Below are 15,312 nucleotides of genomic sequence, written 5' to 3'. Positions count from 1 at the left end.
ATTTCATCAAAAACCACCTTTGTAGCAGCATGTAGCAGCTTTAATGAAATGGCACAGGTTGGCACAAGTGGCACATCATACCCATCACTAGTAATGCGTAGCACATCCCACATCCACCTCTACTTCATTTCCTCACGCGAATGCTTTCTCTAGTGGCACAGCAGTCATATTTCCAAAAGGCCACGTAAAGAACAGTGTATTATGTACTACCTCGATGGAAAGAAACTCAAACAACCTGGCGCCAACATGCCTCGCTGTTTCAATTTCTTTTCACCGCGCTTTTTACTTCGGTGATAGCAAGAAGACCCTACACTCGTCCAAGATACATTGTAGGACGTCTTTTTCATACCACCCAGGTAAATGCGCGATGAAAATAAATTCCAACAGCGGGGCGTGTTGGCGCTGGGTTGTTTGTGTTTCTTTCCATCGAGGTAGTACACAGCTGAGAATCGCAAGAATGGTAGCCAAGAACTTGTGCAACGTGAACATTTTATTTTTTTTTAATTACTGTCTTGTTCAGTGGAGTGCCTTTTTCTCTTGCTTGTATCCTTTTTTGTGTTAGCAGCATACTTAACCAATAAATTTTCTAAAAGGTTCGCACACACTACACTGGCATTTTTTTAGTTTGGAAGTATTATAAATAAGCTACAGTTTGATGTATTACATTGCACAGTGCATTTAGCACTTCTTGAAGAAATAATTCTTATTTTAAAACACTCAAAATCGCTCATTTTTTTCACAGTAAGGAAAGAATTAACCCATCAGGGGCTGTCAAGAGCTTGAAAAATGAAGACCAAGCAGCTTGTCTGCTTACAAGGTATTTACTAAAGTAATCGCTAAGCAAATTAGATCAACCTCAAATTTCTGTCAATCAAATGACCAGGCTAGCTGCCAGAAAGGTTACTGTACAACAGACTATATTCACAACATCAATTGCCATCACGGACTTTTCGCAAAGAAAAAATTTTATGCTTTGACAAGCAATTGTTTTTAAAGCTGTGGACCACTTACTACCAACTTCGGGATATAACGAACGAACGCCGCATGACGCTCATGTTCGTTATAAGTGGGCTCGACTGTATAACCAATGTAATTGTTTCTATATATAGCCTTCATAAATTACGAAAAGCAGCATTTGACTCAATCGAAACCTCAACAGCGATTGCGTAATCAGGGTGTACATTATGCCGGAAAATACAATGGCTACACAGCGACCATGTAAGGAAGGGCGTTGGACTACGGTGTTTGGTAGGGACACACAATCTCTCAAGTACTATGCTGCGTGTTTTTACAGTTTACAGGAGGTATTCAGAGTATTTGATTGGGAAGAGTTGGGGATAATAGTATGGAGGATACCTCAGTAATCTGAAATTTTCAAATGACTCAGGGGACAAATTGCAAACCATGATTGAGAACCTCGAAAGGCAAAGCAGAACAGTAGGTCCAAAAATTAATATACAGAAAAACTGAAGAAATTTTCAAGTTTCAGAACGCAATAACGGTTTACAGTAGGCAGAGAGACATCTATAGTACTTAGGGCAGATAGTGACTGGAGATCCGGGCCACAAGAGTTAAATAACCAAGAGATTAAGAATGATTTAGAAAGCATTTGGCAGGTACTCTGATTATGACTGGTAGTTTACCAGTACCTCTCAAGAGGAAAGTATATAACAGCTGTACATTACTGGTACTTGCCTGTGGGGCAGAGACATGGACGCTAATGAAAATGGTTAACTTATATGATATAATGACGCTTGTAAGCAGCAGTGTAGCTTTCGTTGTGCAGGCTTGCCAGGGACATCAACAGGCTGCAGAAGGCAACCATCAATTTCAAAAAACGGTGTGCTCCCTAATTAGGGTGCCTGAAAAAATCACTTTTCCAGAAGATGCGCCTGCAAAGGAACTGCAGGGTCATCAATGCGTCACATGCCACTCACTTCAGCAGAGGCAGGCAGTGCTGTCTGGCAAACGCCAAAAAACAGGAGCTTATTTGGTGGAGCAGTTTGCCATGCTGGGGCAAGTTCACTGACCTCATACAAATGCAAGCTGCATTTGAGGTACACTTGCATCAGAGATGAAAGACTGAAGCATGTTTGGAATGAAAAAAATGCCTGAAGTAGCACAAATGGTTTATCTGTACTGTTCCGGAACAAAAAGTTGGCATTATAGTCCAACTACAAAACAAACAAACAAACAAACAAACATCAATTTCAAAAACTCCAACTTGGGATTCAATCAATCAGGTCATTCAGGCACTGGTCCCCTGAAAACAGCTTTGCCTTGCATGGCTGGCTTGAGTCCACAACCTTGAACTCGATCTCAACATTGAGTAACTCTGACGCACTGTCCTTGCTCACTGTCTTCACTCCCTGCAGTGCCACACAGTTGGCAAAAATCTGTACGTCCTTCATCTTGTCTGGAAGTGCCCTGATATCGGGGAGTGGCACAAAGTCTTCATTGCCAAAGTCCACAAATGACACCTTGCACTTGCCGTCCTCTGGTGTGGAGAGCACACAGACTCTATACCAGAGATTATCCGCAGGATAGCGTGCACATGCTGCATCGCCGACTGATGGTGCAGGCAGTGGTGCTGTTGGAACAGAGCTGTTCAGCTCACTCATCACAGCCTGCAATTCCGAAGCCAGGCTGAGCTGCTGCAGGTAGACAAGTCCATTACCATCAACATGCGTGATGATAGCCTTAGTGCGTTCAGTGGGCAGGGGCCTCTCCAAGTATGCCTTCTTTGGTGCCTTAAAAAGAAACAAAGAAAACAAGGTGACAATGTGTTTGCTTAGCAGTACAGAAGCCGATGACTCAGCAGCCAAAACATTTAAACCATGCTATGGTTAACCTCATTTCCCACAAGTGCACACAATACAGGTAAGCATCTGTTCAGACTAGACCCATGCTGGTCATTTAGTGCACATGACTGGCAGAAAATCAAGCTTGTGGCAAGTGCTTTATGTGCACAGAGTGTGGGAGCGTCCGTGCATCCTTGACAGCCTGCGAGGCCAGCCCGCAGTTCTCACTATCTTGCCCAAAACCGGCACTAAATGCGACGCGCTGCCTGTGCTCAAAGCCAGCGTGCCACGTTTATCGTTTTTACAGCATAGCTGTTCTAAATATTACCATGAGGGAAAGCTATGCAAGTTTCTTAGTGAGCATCATCCACCGTGAGAATGCTGGGAAGACTAGGTTTCGTGTTTGGCTTGGCTAGTGCTATGCCGAAAATGTGGATAGTACCCCGAAATAGGTAATTGCGCTGCAATGCTGCTCTCCTCCGTGAGCAGATCAATTATTTCAATACTGTGCCCTTCACATCTTGAACACATTTAATGCAAGTGGAAGTTCCGTGTTGTGCTGGAATGAAAACTTTCACAGCTTTTTCTTTGAGGTTTGCCTCGAGAAGTCGGAATTTTACGAATAAATCCATGTTTTACGCCCAACAATAATCAAGCCAAGTAGGAAACCTCATCTTCCCAGCAATCCTGTGCCTCCCCATGGTAGATGAAGTGTAGTGCCACCAGCTGACCCCCAGACGAAGACAAGTCCTCTTGTCGAAACGCTGGCAAGCGCACCGAGGCTTTCCCCTCTCTTGTTCACTTTGTGATTAGCTTGCCCTCTAGTTATATTCAGAAACTGAGGTTTACAGATGCCCAAAGCTTGGTAAAAGGACTGGAAAGGTCAGTGCCATTGGCACTCACACCGCCTGTGAAGCCTGTCGCACATTTCACACTTGACAACCTCACTTCTCACTCGTACGATGTGTGTACATGCACAAGGACACACACTCACACTTATGGCGGAAAACACGAGCAGTGATTGGAGGACACTCTTCTCGCTCGCCGACAAGGAGAAAGAAAGGAGAGTAAAGAGTGGATGGGTGGGGGAGCAGACCACATGGCCCGTCGCGAGGCCACCACCGGCGAAACTTCAGTCATATCTTGGACTTCGCGCATGAGCTGGCCTGCATTTTTGCATACCCAATGGTCGATGACAACCAGTGTTGGACACCAGGAATGATTGCACACCCTGCGTATGTCCTTACAGCTTCGCCTGAATAGTTGTGCGCTGCAATGTCTATGTAGCCGACGATTTTTCGACTGCTTGCAAGGCGAGTCAAGAAACATTCCTGTAATAAGCACCTATAAGAGAACATACCGTATTTACTCGCATATAGCCTACCCCGGCGTATAACCAGCACCGTAACTTTGAACTCCACGAAAAAGAGAAAAAAAAAGAAAAAAAAGACGCATATAACCCGCACGTTTACCTGAAAAAAGAAAGAAATGAGCGCTAGAAAGATACAACTGCACACTCGGTGACCATTTAATTTTCAGAACATTTATTCAAATGACCACCACCAGGTCACTGGTTATCAGATTCTCAATCGTTGCCGCTCTCCCTGCTGTCATCCGAGGCTTCACCGCCACTCTCAAAGACGTAGTCGTCCTTGGAACCATCCAAGCTGTTAGTGATGGCACATTTTTTAAAGCTTTTACGCATCAAGTCGACCGGTATCGCTTTCCACACAACCATGATCTACTGGCACAGCAATGGAATACCGGGCCTTCGCATGCGTCCCGTTGGTGTGAGCGTAAAGGCCATCGGCCATCCACTGGGCACACAGCTGCTTCACGTGTGCCTTGAACGGCTTGTTCAGGCACACGTCGAGTGGCTGTAGCATGGACATCATGCCACCAGGTATTATAACGAGGTCGGTGCCAGTTTCGGCGACGTGAGCCTTTATCACAACACTGCAGTGGCCTTGGATGGAATCCAGTACGAGCATCGACAGGCGTGCCAGCAAGGCACCTGGTCTTCATTCCCAGATTACTAGAAGCCAGTCACCGACTAGGCCACTGTTCATTCAGGAATTTTCTTCCGCACACACAGCGATTCCTGGAGGCAGTGGTGTGCTAAGTAGCGTCTTGCAATCTGAAAATCACATAAGGGCGCAATTTTGTGCCATCAGCCAAAGCACATAACATGAGCAGCATGGCATTTCTGCCGGTCATCACGCTGGCTGATTTGGAGTTTTTTTTTTTTTTTTTTCCATGGTCATGTCCATCGGCATCTCAAAGTACAGTAGCCGATGGGTAATTCGGACTTGCAGGATATTTCGGGCCTCGATGAGACACAGTGAGTCGCCCCATAGAAGCACATACAAATTCGCAACGGATATTTCGGACTTCAAAAGTCCAAAAGTTCGATTTTTCGGATTAATTTCAGTCGCTTGCGGGTCAAAATCAGCCATCTTATCGGCTTTTCACCGGCGCAAAAGGCGCCAAAAAAGCGCCATCTTGGATTGAGGTGGTTTACGCTGCAGTTGGATTGGCTTGACATACTTTCTGTACCTCATTGTTCCCAGTAGAGGTCCCTGCGATCTCTGACACTTCGAGGTGGCAGCCGGATTGTCATAGCCGTCAACTTGCTTTTGTCGCCGACGTTGTCGGGGGCAGTTATCGCTTGTCGCATACGTTGAAAATTGGTTGTTGGGGGAAGGAAATTGTGCAGGAGCTATCTCACATCTCGACGGGAAGGGATAAAGGAGGGACTGAGAGAAGAAAGGAAGAAAGAGGTGCCGTAATGGAGGGCTCCGGAATAATTTCAACCACGTGGGGATCTTTAACGTATACTGACATTGCACAGCACTCAGGCGCCTTTGCGTTTCGCCTCCATGGAAACGCGGCCTCTGCGGTCGGGTTCTAACCCGGGTACGCCGGATCAGTAGCCGAGCGCCCTAACCACTGAGCCACCGCGGCCGGTCTCATGCGTTTGCCATTCGCCGTTTCGTCACTTGGGTTTCTCTGACCGCGTCGACCGAGTGGCGCTCAGTCTTCACGAAGTTACATCCGTTCGCCATTTTGTTATTGCGTCCGGCGGTTCCGCAGCTTTGAATGAAAAGTGCCTTATCTTTGCGCGTTTGACGAGCGGTGTGGTGCACACTCAGGATGTGGACAACATGGCCCCACCGAGTCCATCAAAGAAGCGTGGGAAGTATTCCAACTAAATGCGGTGACTTTGTTGTCTAGCGTGTACAGTGAAAGCACAACTTTGGCGCAAATGCAGGTGCAACTCATCGCCAGCAAGAAAAATTTTCCGCAAGGTAAAATCAGTGACATTTTTCAGCCGATTTCATCTCAATAAAGTGATTTTTGTACTTCACGGATTTTTCGGACTGTTCGATTATTCGGACCATTTTTCGGGTCCCTTCAAGTCCGAAAAATCTGTCGGCGACTGTATCATACAATGCGGAATATAGGTCTACACCCTTAACTTGAAGCTAAGAAGTCAACATAAAAATTATAAGGCACAAAACTTCGTTTTATTTACTGGTGCCACCAGACTCGTTGCCTGCTCATTCTTCTGAGCTATCTGTACTCCCGCCCAAAGATGACTGTGTCCCACAATATGTCGTCCTCGGTACCGTCCAACGAGTTGCCAGTGCAACATTTCTTGAATACCCGCACCACCATATCATCGGGCAGCGAGTGCCAAGCCCGAGACACCCATGTGGCCACAGTGGTGAGAGGCGGCCTGCTGGAGTCTTCGGACTGTTGCCGTTCATCCACTGATTATAGAGTTCACGCATACGGTGTTTAAAGGGTTTATTTAGCACGATGTCCAGCAACTGAAGGGTAGACGTCATGCCCCTCGTAATAACAATGAGCTCAGTCCTCCCGTCACGGAGCGCCTGCTTCACACCAGTGGTCAAGTGCCCGCGAAAGGCACCCAAGACGAGCATGCTCGGACACCGCAGGAGTGCGCCAGGTCGCCGATTCCACACGATATCGATCCAATTCACCATCGGGGCCTCGTCCATATAGCCCTTTTCGTTCACGCGAACGACAACGTCCCACGGTAAAGCCTCTTTCGGCAGCGTCTTCCTCTTCAAGATTACATATGGGGGCAGCTTTCTGCTGTCTGCAGTGTACGAGTGCTCGTTCGCACACTGTGGTGGATGATGGCATGTCGAACCAGACCAGCGTTTCATCAGCGTTGCTGATCTGTCCCAGCATGTAGCCATGCTGCTGCCGGAGACGGATAACATAGGACCGGAATTCGGCCAGCTTGTCCTCATATGCCTCTGGTAGCTTCTGGCAGATTGAAGTGCGCCGGCGAAGTGCAAATCCTTTGCGTCACATGAAGCGACTAAACCAGTAAATGGAGCCCTTGAATTGCTCCTGGGACAGTCCGGATTCACGGGCGAGCTCGACAGTTTTTGATGCGGATGAGTTCCGCTATCACTGGCAGGAATCTGGCACGATGCTCGCGGACAAAATCTGCAATTTTGTCTTCGAGCTCAAGGTGCACCGCGTGGCACCCGCAAAGAGACGTCTTCTGAGCGTTGCAGGCAGACAGCTCTATTTTCTGCGTTCGCCACTACCGAACGCTTTTCTCCAAGACGTCAGTGTCGCTGCGCAGACATGTTCCCATACACTTCAGCGAATTCAGTAACTTTTTTTTTTAACGCCGCGGTGAACTTACGTCGAGTACTGGTACTCATTTTGTGGGTTGTTGCGAAATTAATACTTAACAACGCCAAGAACGATTACCGCCGTCAACGTTTGGCCACGTCGGTCAACATGGAGGTGATAACGATGCGGATACCAAAAAGTCTGCCGCTCCCGAATGTTGCCAGACGACTGACTATTCAGGTTGTGCCAAGGGCCGGTATATAAGTCGAGCAGTGACCTTTTAGTCATTTTTCGGAAAAATCTTGATCTATATTCCGCACTATACGGTACACAGGTGTCTGATCAGCATTTCCCACCTGAGACAGCAAATAGCTGCGCTCCTTCTGAGGTGCGATGACATACCCTTGAAAGTTCAACAATTTTTCCTCGTAGGCATCAGGAAGTAGCTAGAACATAATTGTTCACCGCCGCATAGAAAATCCACGTCTTCACATGAAGCCATCCACGGCTTGCACGAAGTTCGTGTGGAATGTTCATTTCATGGGCCAACTTCAGGGCTTCCACTTGCGCAATCTCAGTCAAAATAGCATGGCCTTGACTTCTCTGCTTTTCAATGAACTTGGCAAGCTGCGTCTCGAAGTGGGGGTATGCGCCAATCTTCGGACCACAAAACACTCGCCTGTCCCGGTTCGTTGTTTCAAGACTCTTTTTTCTTCCTCCAGTCGCGAATGCACGACTCGTCGACGTCATGCTGTCTCGCAGCAGCTCTGTTGCCGATGTCTTCGGCAGTGAATATAACCTTTAGCTTCTCTTTCGCTGTGAAACACTGCCGCCGAATCGCACTCATGACGCCATAACAAAGCAGGCAAACAGTGCAAACTGGGATGTAGTACACGAAACTGTGCCTGCCACTAGGCTCAACAACATGGCGGACTACACGGGGGAGGCAGTCGCGCATTGCCGTCAAGCCGACCGACCCCCCCTTCCCCCCCATCAAAGGTAAAATTTGCAGCTAACACACACCCCCCCTTTTTAAACGCGCTTTTTCAAATTTGGGTGCGGGTTATACGTGAGTAAATATGGAACATTTCGCAACTGCAACTGGCACTGGCCGCCGGGCTCCGTCAACTACCGTATAAACGCGTGTAAGGGCCGCACCCCGTATTCCCAAAGAAAATATTTGAAAAAAAAAAAAAAATCCCTGTAAGGGCCGCACCCAAACTTTTCAGGAAACACGCAAGAATAGCCTTCGAAATACATGTGCACAGGAGCTTCGAGGTGCCGCCCATGGATGGCGCCCGAGGCCGCGGGTCATCATCATCATCTTTTCTTCTGCCGCGAGCTTCTGCTACTGTACTTCCGCTATCCGTATCGGCATCAGTATCGCCAGGTCTAACTTTGTTCTGTTCTGGCTGTCAAAGCATGCGTTTTTTGGTGGTTGTGTTAGCGTGGTCGCTCGGCATAGTTGTTGCTCTCGTGCGCTGTCGTTCTTCACTTTTTCATGAACTGCCTCCGAGCATTGTCACTGTTGCACGATGGGCAAGCACCTCAACAGCTACACGGCGGGCTTTAAACTGAAAGTAGTGGAGTTCGCTCTCAAACACGGCAAGCGTGCCGCGGGCAGAAAATTTGACGTGGACGAGAAGTAGTCAAGAGTTCGACGGAAATCCGTCTGGTCAGGCATGGTGATGCAATGAAGTGAAGTAGCAGTCACTGACCATAGTCGAAAAAAAAAAAAAAAAAAAATTCTCCGGATATAAATTTGCCACCACTCTTGTCCTGCTCACTGTGAACAAGAAACCCGTACGGGTTTTGGGACGAGAAGTGTGTCCGACGGTGGCGCGGACAAAGGGATGCGTTGAAGAATACCAGCTCCAAAAAGCACGCTTTCCGAGGCAAGCCATGCAAATTTCCTGAGCTAGAAGAAGAGCTGCTATGCTATTCAATGGAAGTGCGGAACAACGGCTACGCGTTGACGACGGACATGCTGCGCGTGAGGGCACAAGGCTTGGCGCGTGCTAAAAGCATACCGCACGAGGACTTCAAGGCTAGTGCCGGCTGGGTACGAAGATTTCTGAAGAGGAAGAGCCTATCATTTCGGCGAAGGACCACGCTGTGCCAGCGGCTGCCCCCCGACTACACCGACAAGGTGCTCAGCTTTCAGAAGTATGTCATCGGTCTGCGTCGTGAGCACAACTATATATTTTTGCAGATAGCGAATGCCGACCAGACCCCCATGTGGTTCTACTGTCCCGAGAGCTGCACAGTTGAACTGAAAGGAAAGAAGAGTGTTTTCGTGCGGACAACCGGCGCGGAGCGCCAACGGTGTACCGTTATGCTGTGCGCCACCGCGGACGGGCGGAAGCTGCCCCCCTATGTCATCCTGAAAAGAAAAACGATTCCTAAAGGCGTTTTCCCCAAGGGAATTGTACTTTGCGCCCAAGAAAAGGGCTGGATGGACGATGAGCTTGTGCTCGACTGGGTAAAAAGCGTTTGGGAGAAGCGCCCAGGCGCCATGCTGGCCCGACGATCGCTAGTCTTGGACAGCTTCCGCAGTCACTTGACGGGTAGGGTTAAGGAACGCCTGCGCGGTATCCGCACAGACATGGCCGTGATACCGGGCGGCCTCACCGGCATGCTGCAACCCCTGGATGTAAGTGTCAATCGGCGTTTTAAGGTTGAATTTCGAAGGCAGTATTCGGAATGAATGGCCAATGGCAATCACGACGTCGTTTCGGAGCGCCTTCCGTCTCGTCCGCTTCGCGAGCGGAGCTGGCGGATCCGCCTCGTTCGGCGAACGGATGGAAAGTTGGTGAACTTCAACTTTCTGGCGGACGAGCGCATCCGGCCGGGGACCGGATTGCAGCTATTGGCTGCTTTTCCCGTGACGTCAGTGACGTCCGAGCCCCTCCTCCCTCCGCCTCGGTTCTGCTCTGCCCCGGCAAGATGGCCATCCGTCGACTGAACTGGGGAGCGCGGCCTGGGCAGTGGCAGCGATGTCGCGAAGCGTGTTATATTGGCCACATCTTCATATTACCAGTGTTCAGAGCGACTGCAAACTTCGCCGCGTTCAGCAGTGGCGAGCGATAGTTCCACTAGTTGACGGAGTTGACAGAGCGCCTCTTCAAACCGATGCAAACCTGTGCAGTGGCGGTGTCACGAAGTGTTTATTTCGAGCTGTTTTTGGTTTTTGCATGCGTTTGTAATTCCTGCTGCGGCTCTGCAAACCGACGCAAGACCTGTGCAATGGCGGTGTCACGAAGTGTTTATTTCGAGCTGTTTGTGGTTGTGGCAAGCGTTTTGAATTTCTGCTGCGAGTTATTTTCCTGTGCGTGCGCAAGTTTCACAGCATAGCGACAAGTGTCCGCGTAGTGAAAGCGATTATGGTCGGTAGGTAGGATTATGGTCGGTAGGTAGGAAGTAGGTAGGAAAGGGGGGGGGGGGGGAGGGGGGAAGCGCAGTGTGCAGGGATATCGGGGTTTGGAGAGGGGGGCAGGAAAGGAGGCAAGGGAGAAGGTAGTCGGGCGCATACCGATCTGCCCCTTGGGATGCGGGAGCCCGTTTCGGCGCGTGGAGCGATGCTGGCGGTGCGCTCGCGCCGGCTAGGTTGCCACCAGCCGGAGAAGGCTATTGGACAGACGGATATGCCCGGCGCGCCAATCGGCATGCTGGGACCATCCGCCTCGCTCGCAAGCGCCAAAGTGATCGTACAACACCTTTCCTCCTCACGTCCGCCTGGCGGCCGAAAACTGGCGGACCGCTCCCGAAGCGGACGAGGCGGAAGGCGCTCTGAAACGATCGTACAACGGCCCTAAGAGGGCACCGCTCGCGACTGTGCTTGGATGGATTTTGTCCGCGTGGAATTCCGTGTCGACCGACATTGTAACCCGGAGTTTCAAAGTGACCGGAATTTCAAACAGTTTAGACGGGACCGAAGACGACTTTCTGTGGGCTGAACATTTACCTGAACACAGCACCAGCTCGGAGTCTGAAAACTCCGTGAGTGATGCCTGAACGGTAAATAAATGCCGCGCATTCCAGATTGATTCTTGAAAAAAAATTTTTTTTTCGAAAATCGCGTGTATGGGCCGCGTCCCGAAATTTGCCCCCCGAATCTGGGAAAAAAAGTGCGGCCCTTACACGCGTTTATACGGTACTTTCAAAATTAACGAAGGCGAGGAGAGTCACCCTTCGTTTCAATGACCATCAGAATGAATTTTTAAAAAATGCCCAGGGTTAACCGGTGATGGCTCAAACTGTGATAAAAACAGGAAAACATGGCTTGGCCACCTGAAAGCAACCCTCGGAGTTCAAGCTAAATCCGTCTCTTGTCGGATCAAGAGGAAGTGCTCTGCTGTGGAGCAAGTTGCTTCGAAGCAACCAGTCGAACTCGTAAATGCGATCCAGATCAACCAGTGGAACTCGCACTTGCCGCCACAGAGCAAGAAAAGCTGCTCCAGATCGACCAGTGGAATTCACCATAAGTGTCAAAGGTAGCACTTGATTTTCGAAAGCAAGTTCAGTCTGAATCCTGTGCAACTGCTTCTGTGAGTATTACTCCTACAAGCAAGAGTTCCAGCGGCTCAGTCAAGAAAAACCACCCCAGTCATGTTCACACCACCAGCGTCCAACTCCTCCTCAAGCTTGACCTTATCTAAACAAAAACCAGACAGGGCAGCTCTTTCATGCCTCTGCGGTCCACTCAAGTTGTAGGCAGACACTTTTAGCCCTGGAGACCATCCAGTATTCTGGTAAATAAAGAACTGAATTGAACTGAAGTCTGGGAAGCAATAAAGACCAGTTGGGATACGTTTCCTTTTACAGTTTAGTGTTACAGCCATAGCAACACATTACAGAGGCTGTTGATCAAGCACCTAGAAAGCTTACTCTCATACTGAGCCTCGGATATTCCAACAACAACCTGTGTGCAAGGACTAAGGGACTCTCACAAAGAATACGCAGCTGAGCAAACACAAAGCACTATACAGGAAGGCTAACCTAGTAAAGGTGTAAAGCTGAAAATTCTGGAGGAAAACAACAATGCCACTCACCGGAGATACCTGCTTGCTGCAGGCAGCCGTAGAGTTGATGCACTTTCCCTTGAGCATGAGGCGGACCAATGGTGGCCCGTCCCCGCTGTCGCTGCCAACCAGCTGCACCACCACCCGTGGTTCCCTGGAAAGGATTTCACCGGCCCTGGGCGATAGCACCGGTGTGCCCTCAAGTCGCACAGCCAGGGCGCTGGCGGGTTCTCTGGCCAGTTCTTCCTTCATCGGCAACAACAGTTTGACGGACACTGTTTCTGTGTTACCGTAGTCCAAGAACTGCACCCGCACCTGCAGATGAAAGTGGACCAGTTGGACTAGGAGCAGCGAAGGGCAATATGCAAGAAGACCAAAAAGAACTGGTAACATCTTCACTTTTCAACTGCTACTCAGTTATGACTTGCAAGAAATTGCAATGTGAATCGAACAGCAAGAACCAGATGACAACCACTATCAAAAGGTAAAATTTCGGGCTTCATTCTGCCAAGAAAATAGGTCACAAGCAAATCATTAATTTTGCTGAAAACCTGGCAATGAAAAACTGACAGGCTGGCAAGGAGCCCTCAAATACTAAAACCTTTTAAGGGGGGACGCGGGTCTTGAAATCGCGAAAAATGGTCAAAAATGGCAATTTTCAAAAATTGCGATTTTGAAGTCTTTAATGTCCCAACTATGCCTCTACAAAATATTTTAGCTGAATTCGAGCTCAAAGTATGAAAAAAAACGGCAATTTAGAAACGTCGGTGAGCTGAAATTGAACGCCAAGCGCGAAGGTTTTCCCCATCTTCAAGCTGCCGTAGCTCCGCGCGACGCGAACCGATCGGCGCCATCTTGGTCTCGTTTGAAAGCTGGTTTCCCGCTCTCCAATTTGGCGCCTTTCGGCAAGCTGTAGACCCTCGCACAGCGGAGCTATCAGCACCCGTTCGCAAGGGGGAAAGCGTCGCGAGACAGTCGCCGATTGGGTAGAACGGGCGCCTCCTCGAGGCGCAGCCCTCTGATTGGCCGTGACGCATATTTTGCCCCCTGCGGCCGCGTTGTACGGCTCCTTCCCGTCGTCTGCTTTCGCCTGCATGCCCGTCATTTTTCGCGCTCCTCTTTGTTTCCTAGTATTTTTCGTTCTGCCGTTTTCCTTATTGTTATTGTAGATATTTTGGCTATTGAATCGCTTCTTTTAGCCTCGAATTTCGTGCTTTTGCGTGTATTTGCCTGCCTGGTGTCTTTGTTCCGTGTGTCACGATGGCCCGAGACGCGCGCTTGAAATTAAGCACGCGAAAAGCAGTCGGCAAAAAGAGACGCGCATGGAATAAGTAGAGCGCTGCATCGTCGAGAACTGCAGCTTCGGTGATGCCGCAAGCTGCTGTACCCTCGGTGGATGCGGCTGGACTGAGCTCGCCAACAACAGCTTCGCCGGTGGACGCGGCTGAACAAACCCTGTTGACGCCAGCATCGCCGGTGGACGCGGCTGGACAATGCCGATCGCCGTCAACTTCGGTGTTACCGCAAGTCTCTGCAGTGCCGGTGGATGTGCCTGGACTAAGCCCGTGGAAAATATCGACTTTTGATACGCTGCAAGCCGCTTCGAATTCTGTGTCGTCGGAAGCGGCCGAGCCGCTGACCTAAGCCTAACATCGACTTCGGCGTTTGCGCACGCCGCTTCGCTTCGTGCAGACGGACGCGGCTGACCGGGCTGAACCGAGCTCGCGTGCTTAACGCTTCTACAAGCACGCGCAGCGTGGACCTTGGCAGCGCGCGCCGCCGCTGATAACATCATTTGTTTTTTTATATATATTTTGAGGAGAGCTCCTGGGGGGGGGGGGGGGGCTCGGCGAACTTGGCAGAGCGCCAAGACGTTGTGCGCTCTAAGCTGAAGCTTGAACATTCGCATTAGACACTCCTCACTGTCCTGTTTTTAACCTTGCAAGAAGCAGTTTCTCGCTTCAATTAAGGAATGGCAACAACCAGCAGAGCTGTTGCAGCACAGCTCGGTTACAGGCCTGGGAGCTGCCTCATTGGTAGGAGCCTTGAAAAAGATAAACAGAGGCTGTGCAGGTCTGATAAGGGTCACACCAATGCTGAAAAGGTGAAGAAGAGGATGGCCAAGAAGCACAAGCCTGACAGCACCCAGGACTACTGCCCAGGACTTTTGTGAATGTGTGGCAGATTCAAAGAAAATAGCAAGTGAATTTCTGAGCTTTTTTTTTGTCAAGTGCCAATGCAATACAGAGGTTTTCATAATCTTTACATGAACAGATTTCTGTAAATTTGGTGTTATTGAGTTCAGCAATGACTGGGCGGCATGCTAAAGCATTAAATTTTTCCATATGATCAGTAAACAAAAATGGCAGAGTAAGCAAAACTTTGAATGCAATTTTCTCAGCTTTGCTTTTTCGATCAAATGCCTTTGCCTTACGGAACTTTTCATAATGTTTGCATCGACTGATTTTATTGAAGTAGGTATCATTTTTTTCAGCAACACCTCAGCTACATCCTAAAGCTTTCCAATTTTCATTAAACCCAATAGACTAGCAATTAGGTCAGATGTAAGCTAATTACTCCCACATTGTTTTTTTTTCCTACTTTGTTATTCATTCATGACCTATGTGATGACTTTTTAAAAATTTCTTTAGCTTTAGGATGTGCAATGGGCCCTTAAGAATGACAGCATTACTTTAAAACTAGTTTTTTTAATTAAGAAACCACCATAATGGCCCGTAAGAAAAGACCTAAGTGGCATAAATTATTTTGCCATATCTTCATTTCTAGATGAGATATATAAAATCTGAATATATATTTGGGATTAGCATTCAAAGATATATCTGCATGCCAATTTTCAGGAAGATATGTTA

At 48.8% G+C, this 15,312-nt stretch overlaps 1 protein-coding gene across 14 annotated transcripts in view; it reads right to left on the bottom strand.

The window, feature by feature from the left end:
• Positions 1-2,092: 2,092 nt before the first annotated feature.
• The window catches only part of LOC144125264 (tudor domain-containing protein 1-like), an 80,958-nt gene continuing 67,738 nt past the window's right edge, over positions 2,093-15,312 (bottom strand). For all 14 annotated transcript variants that reach the window (XM_077658493.1, XM_077658499.1, XM_077658498.1 and 11 more), the window contains 2 exons: positions 12,473-12,757; positions 2,093-2,750 (listed from right to left, as the gene is read on the bottom strand). In XM_077658493.1, coding sequence (XP_077514619.1) covers positions 2,232-2,750; positions 12,473-12,757 — 804 coding nt within the window. In that variant the 3' untranslated portion in view covers positions 2,093-2,231. The remainder of the gene's footprint in view (positions 2,751-12,472; positions 12,758-15,312) is intronic.

This window comes from Amblyomma americanum, chromosome 3 (genome assembly GCF_052857255.1).
Source record: "Amblyomma americanum isolate KBUSLIRL-KWMA chromosome 3, ASM5285725v1, whole genome shotgun sequence".
Taxonomy (NCBI): Eukaryota; Metazoa; Arthropoda; class Arachnida; order Ixodida; family Ixodidae; genus Amblyomma; species Amblyomma americanum.
Note: the sequence above shows the minus strand (reverse complement) of the source record. Positions and strands in the feature narration are given on the sequence as shown.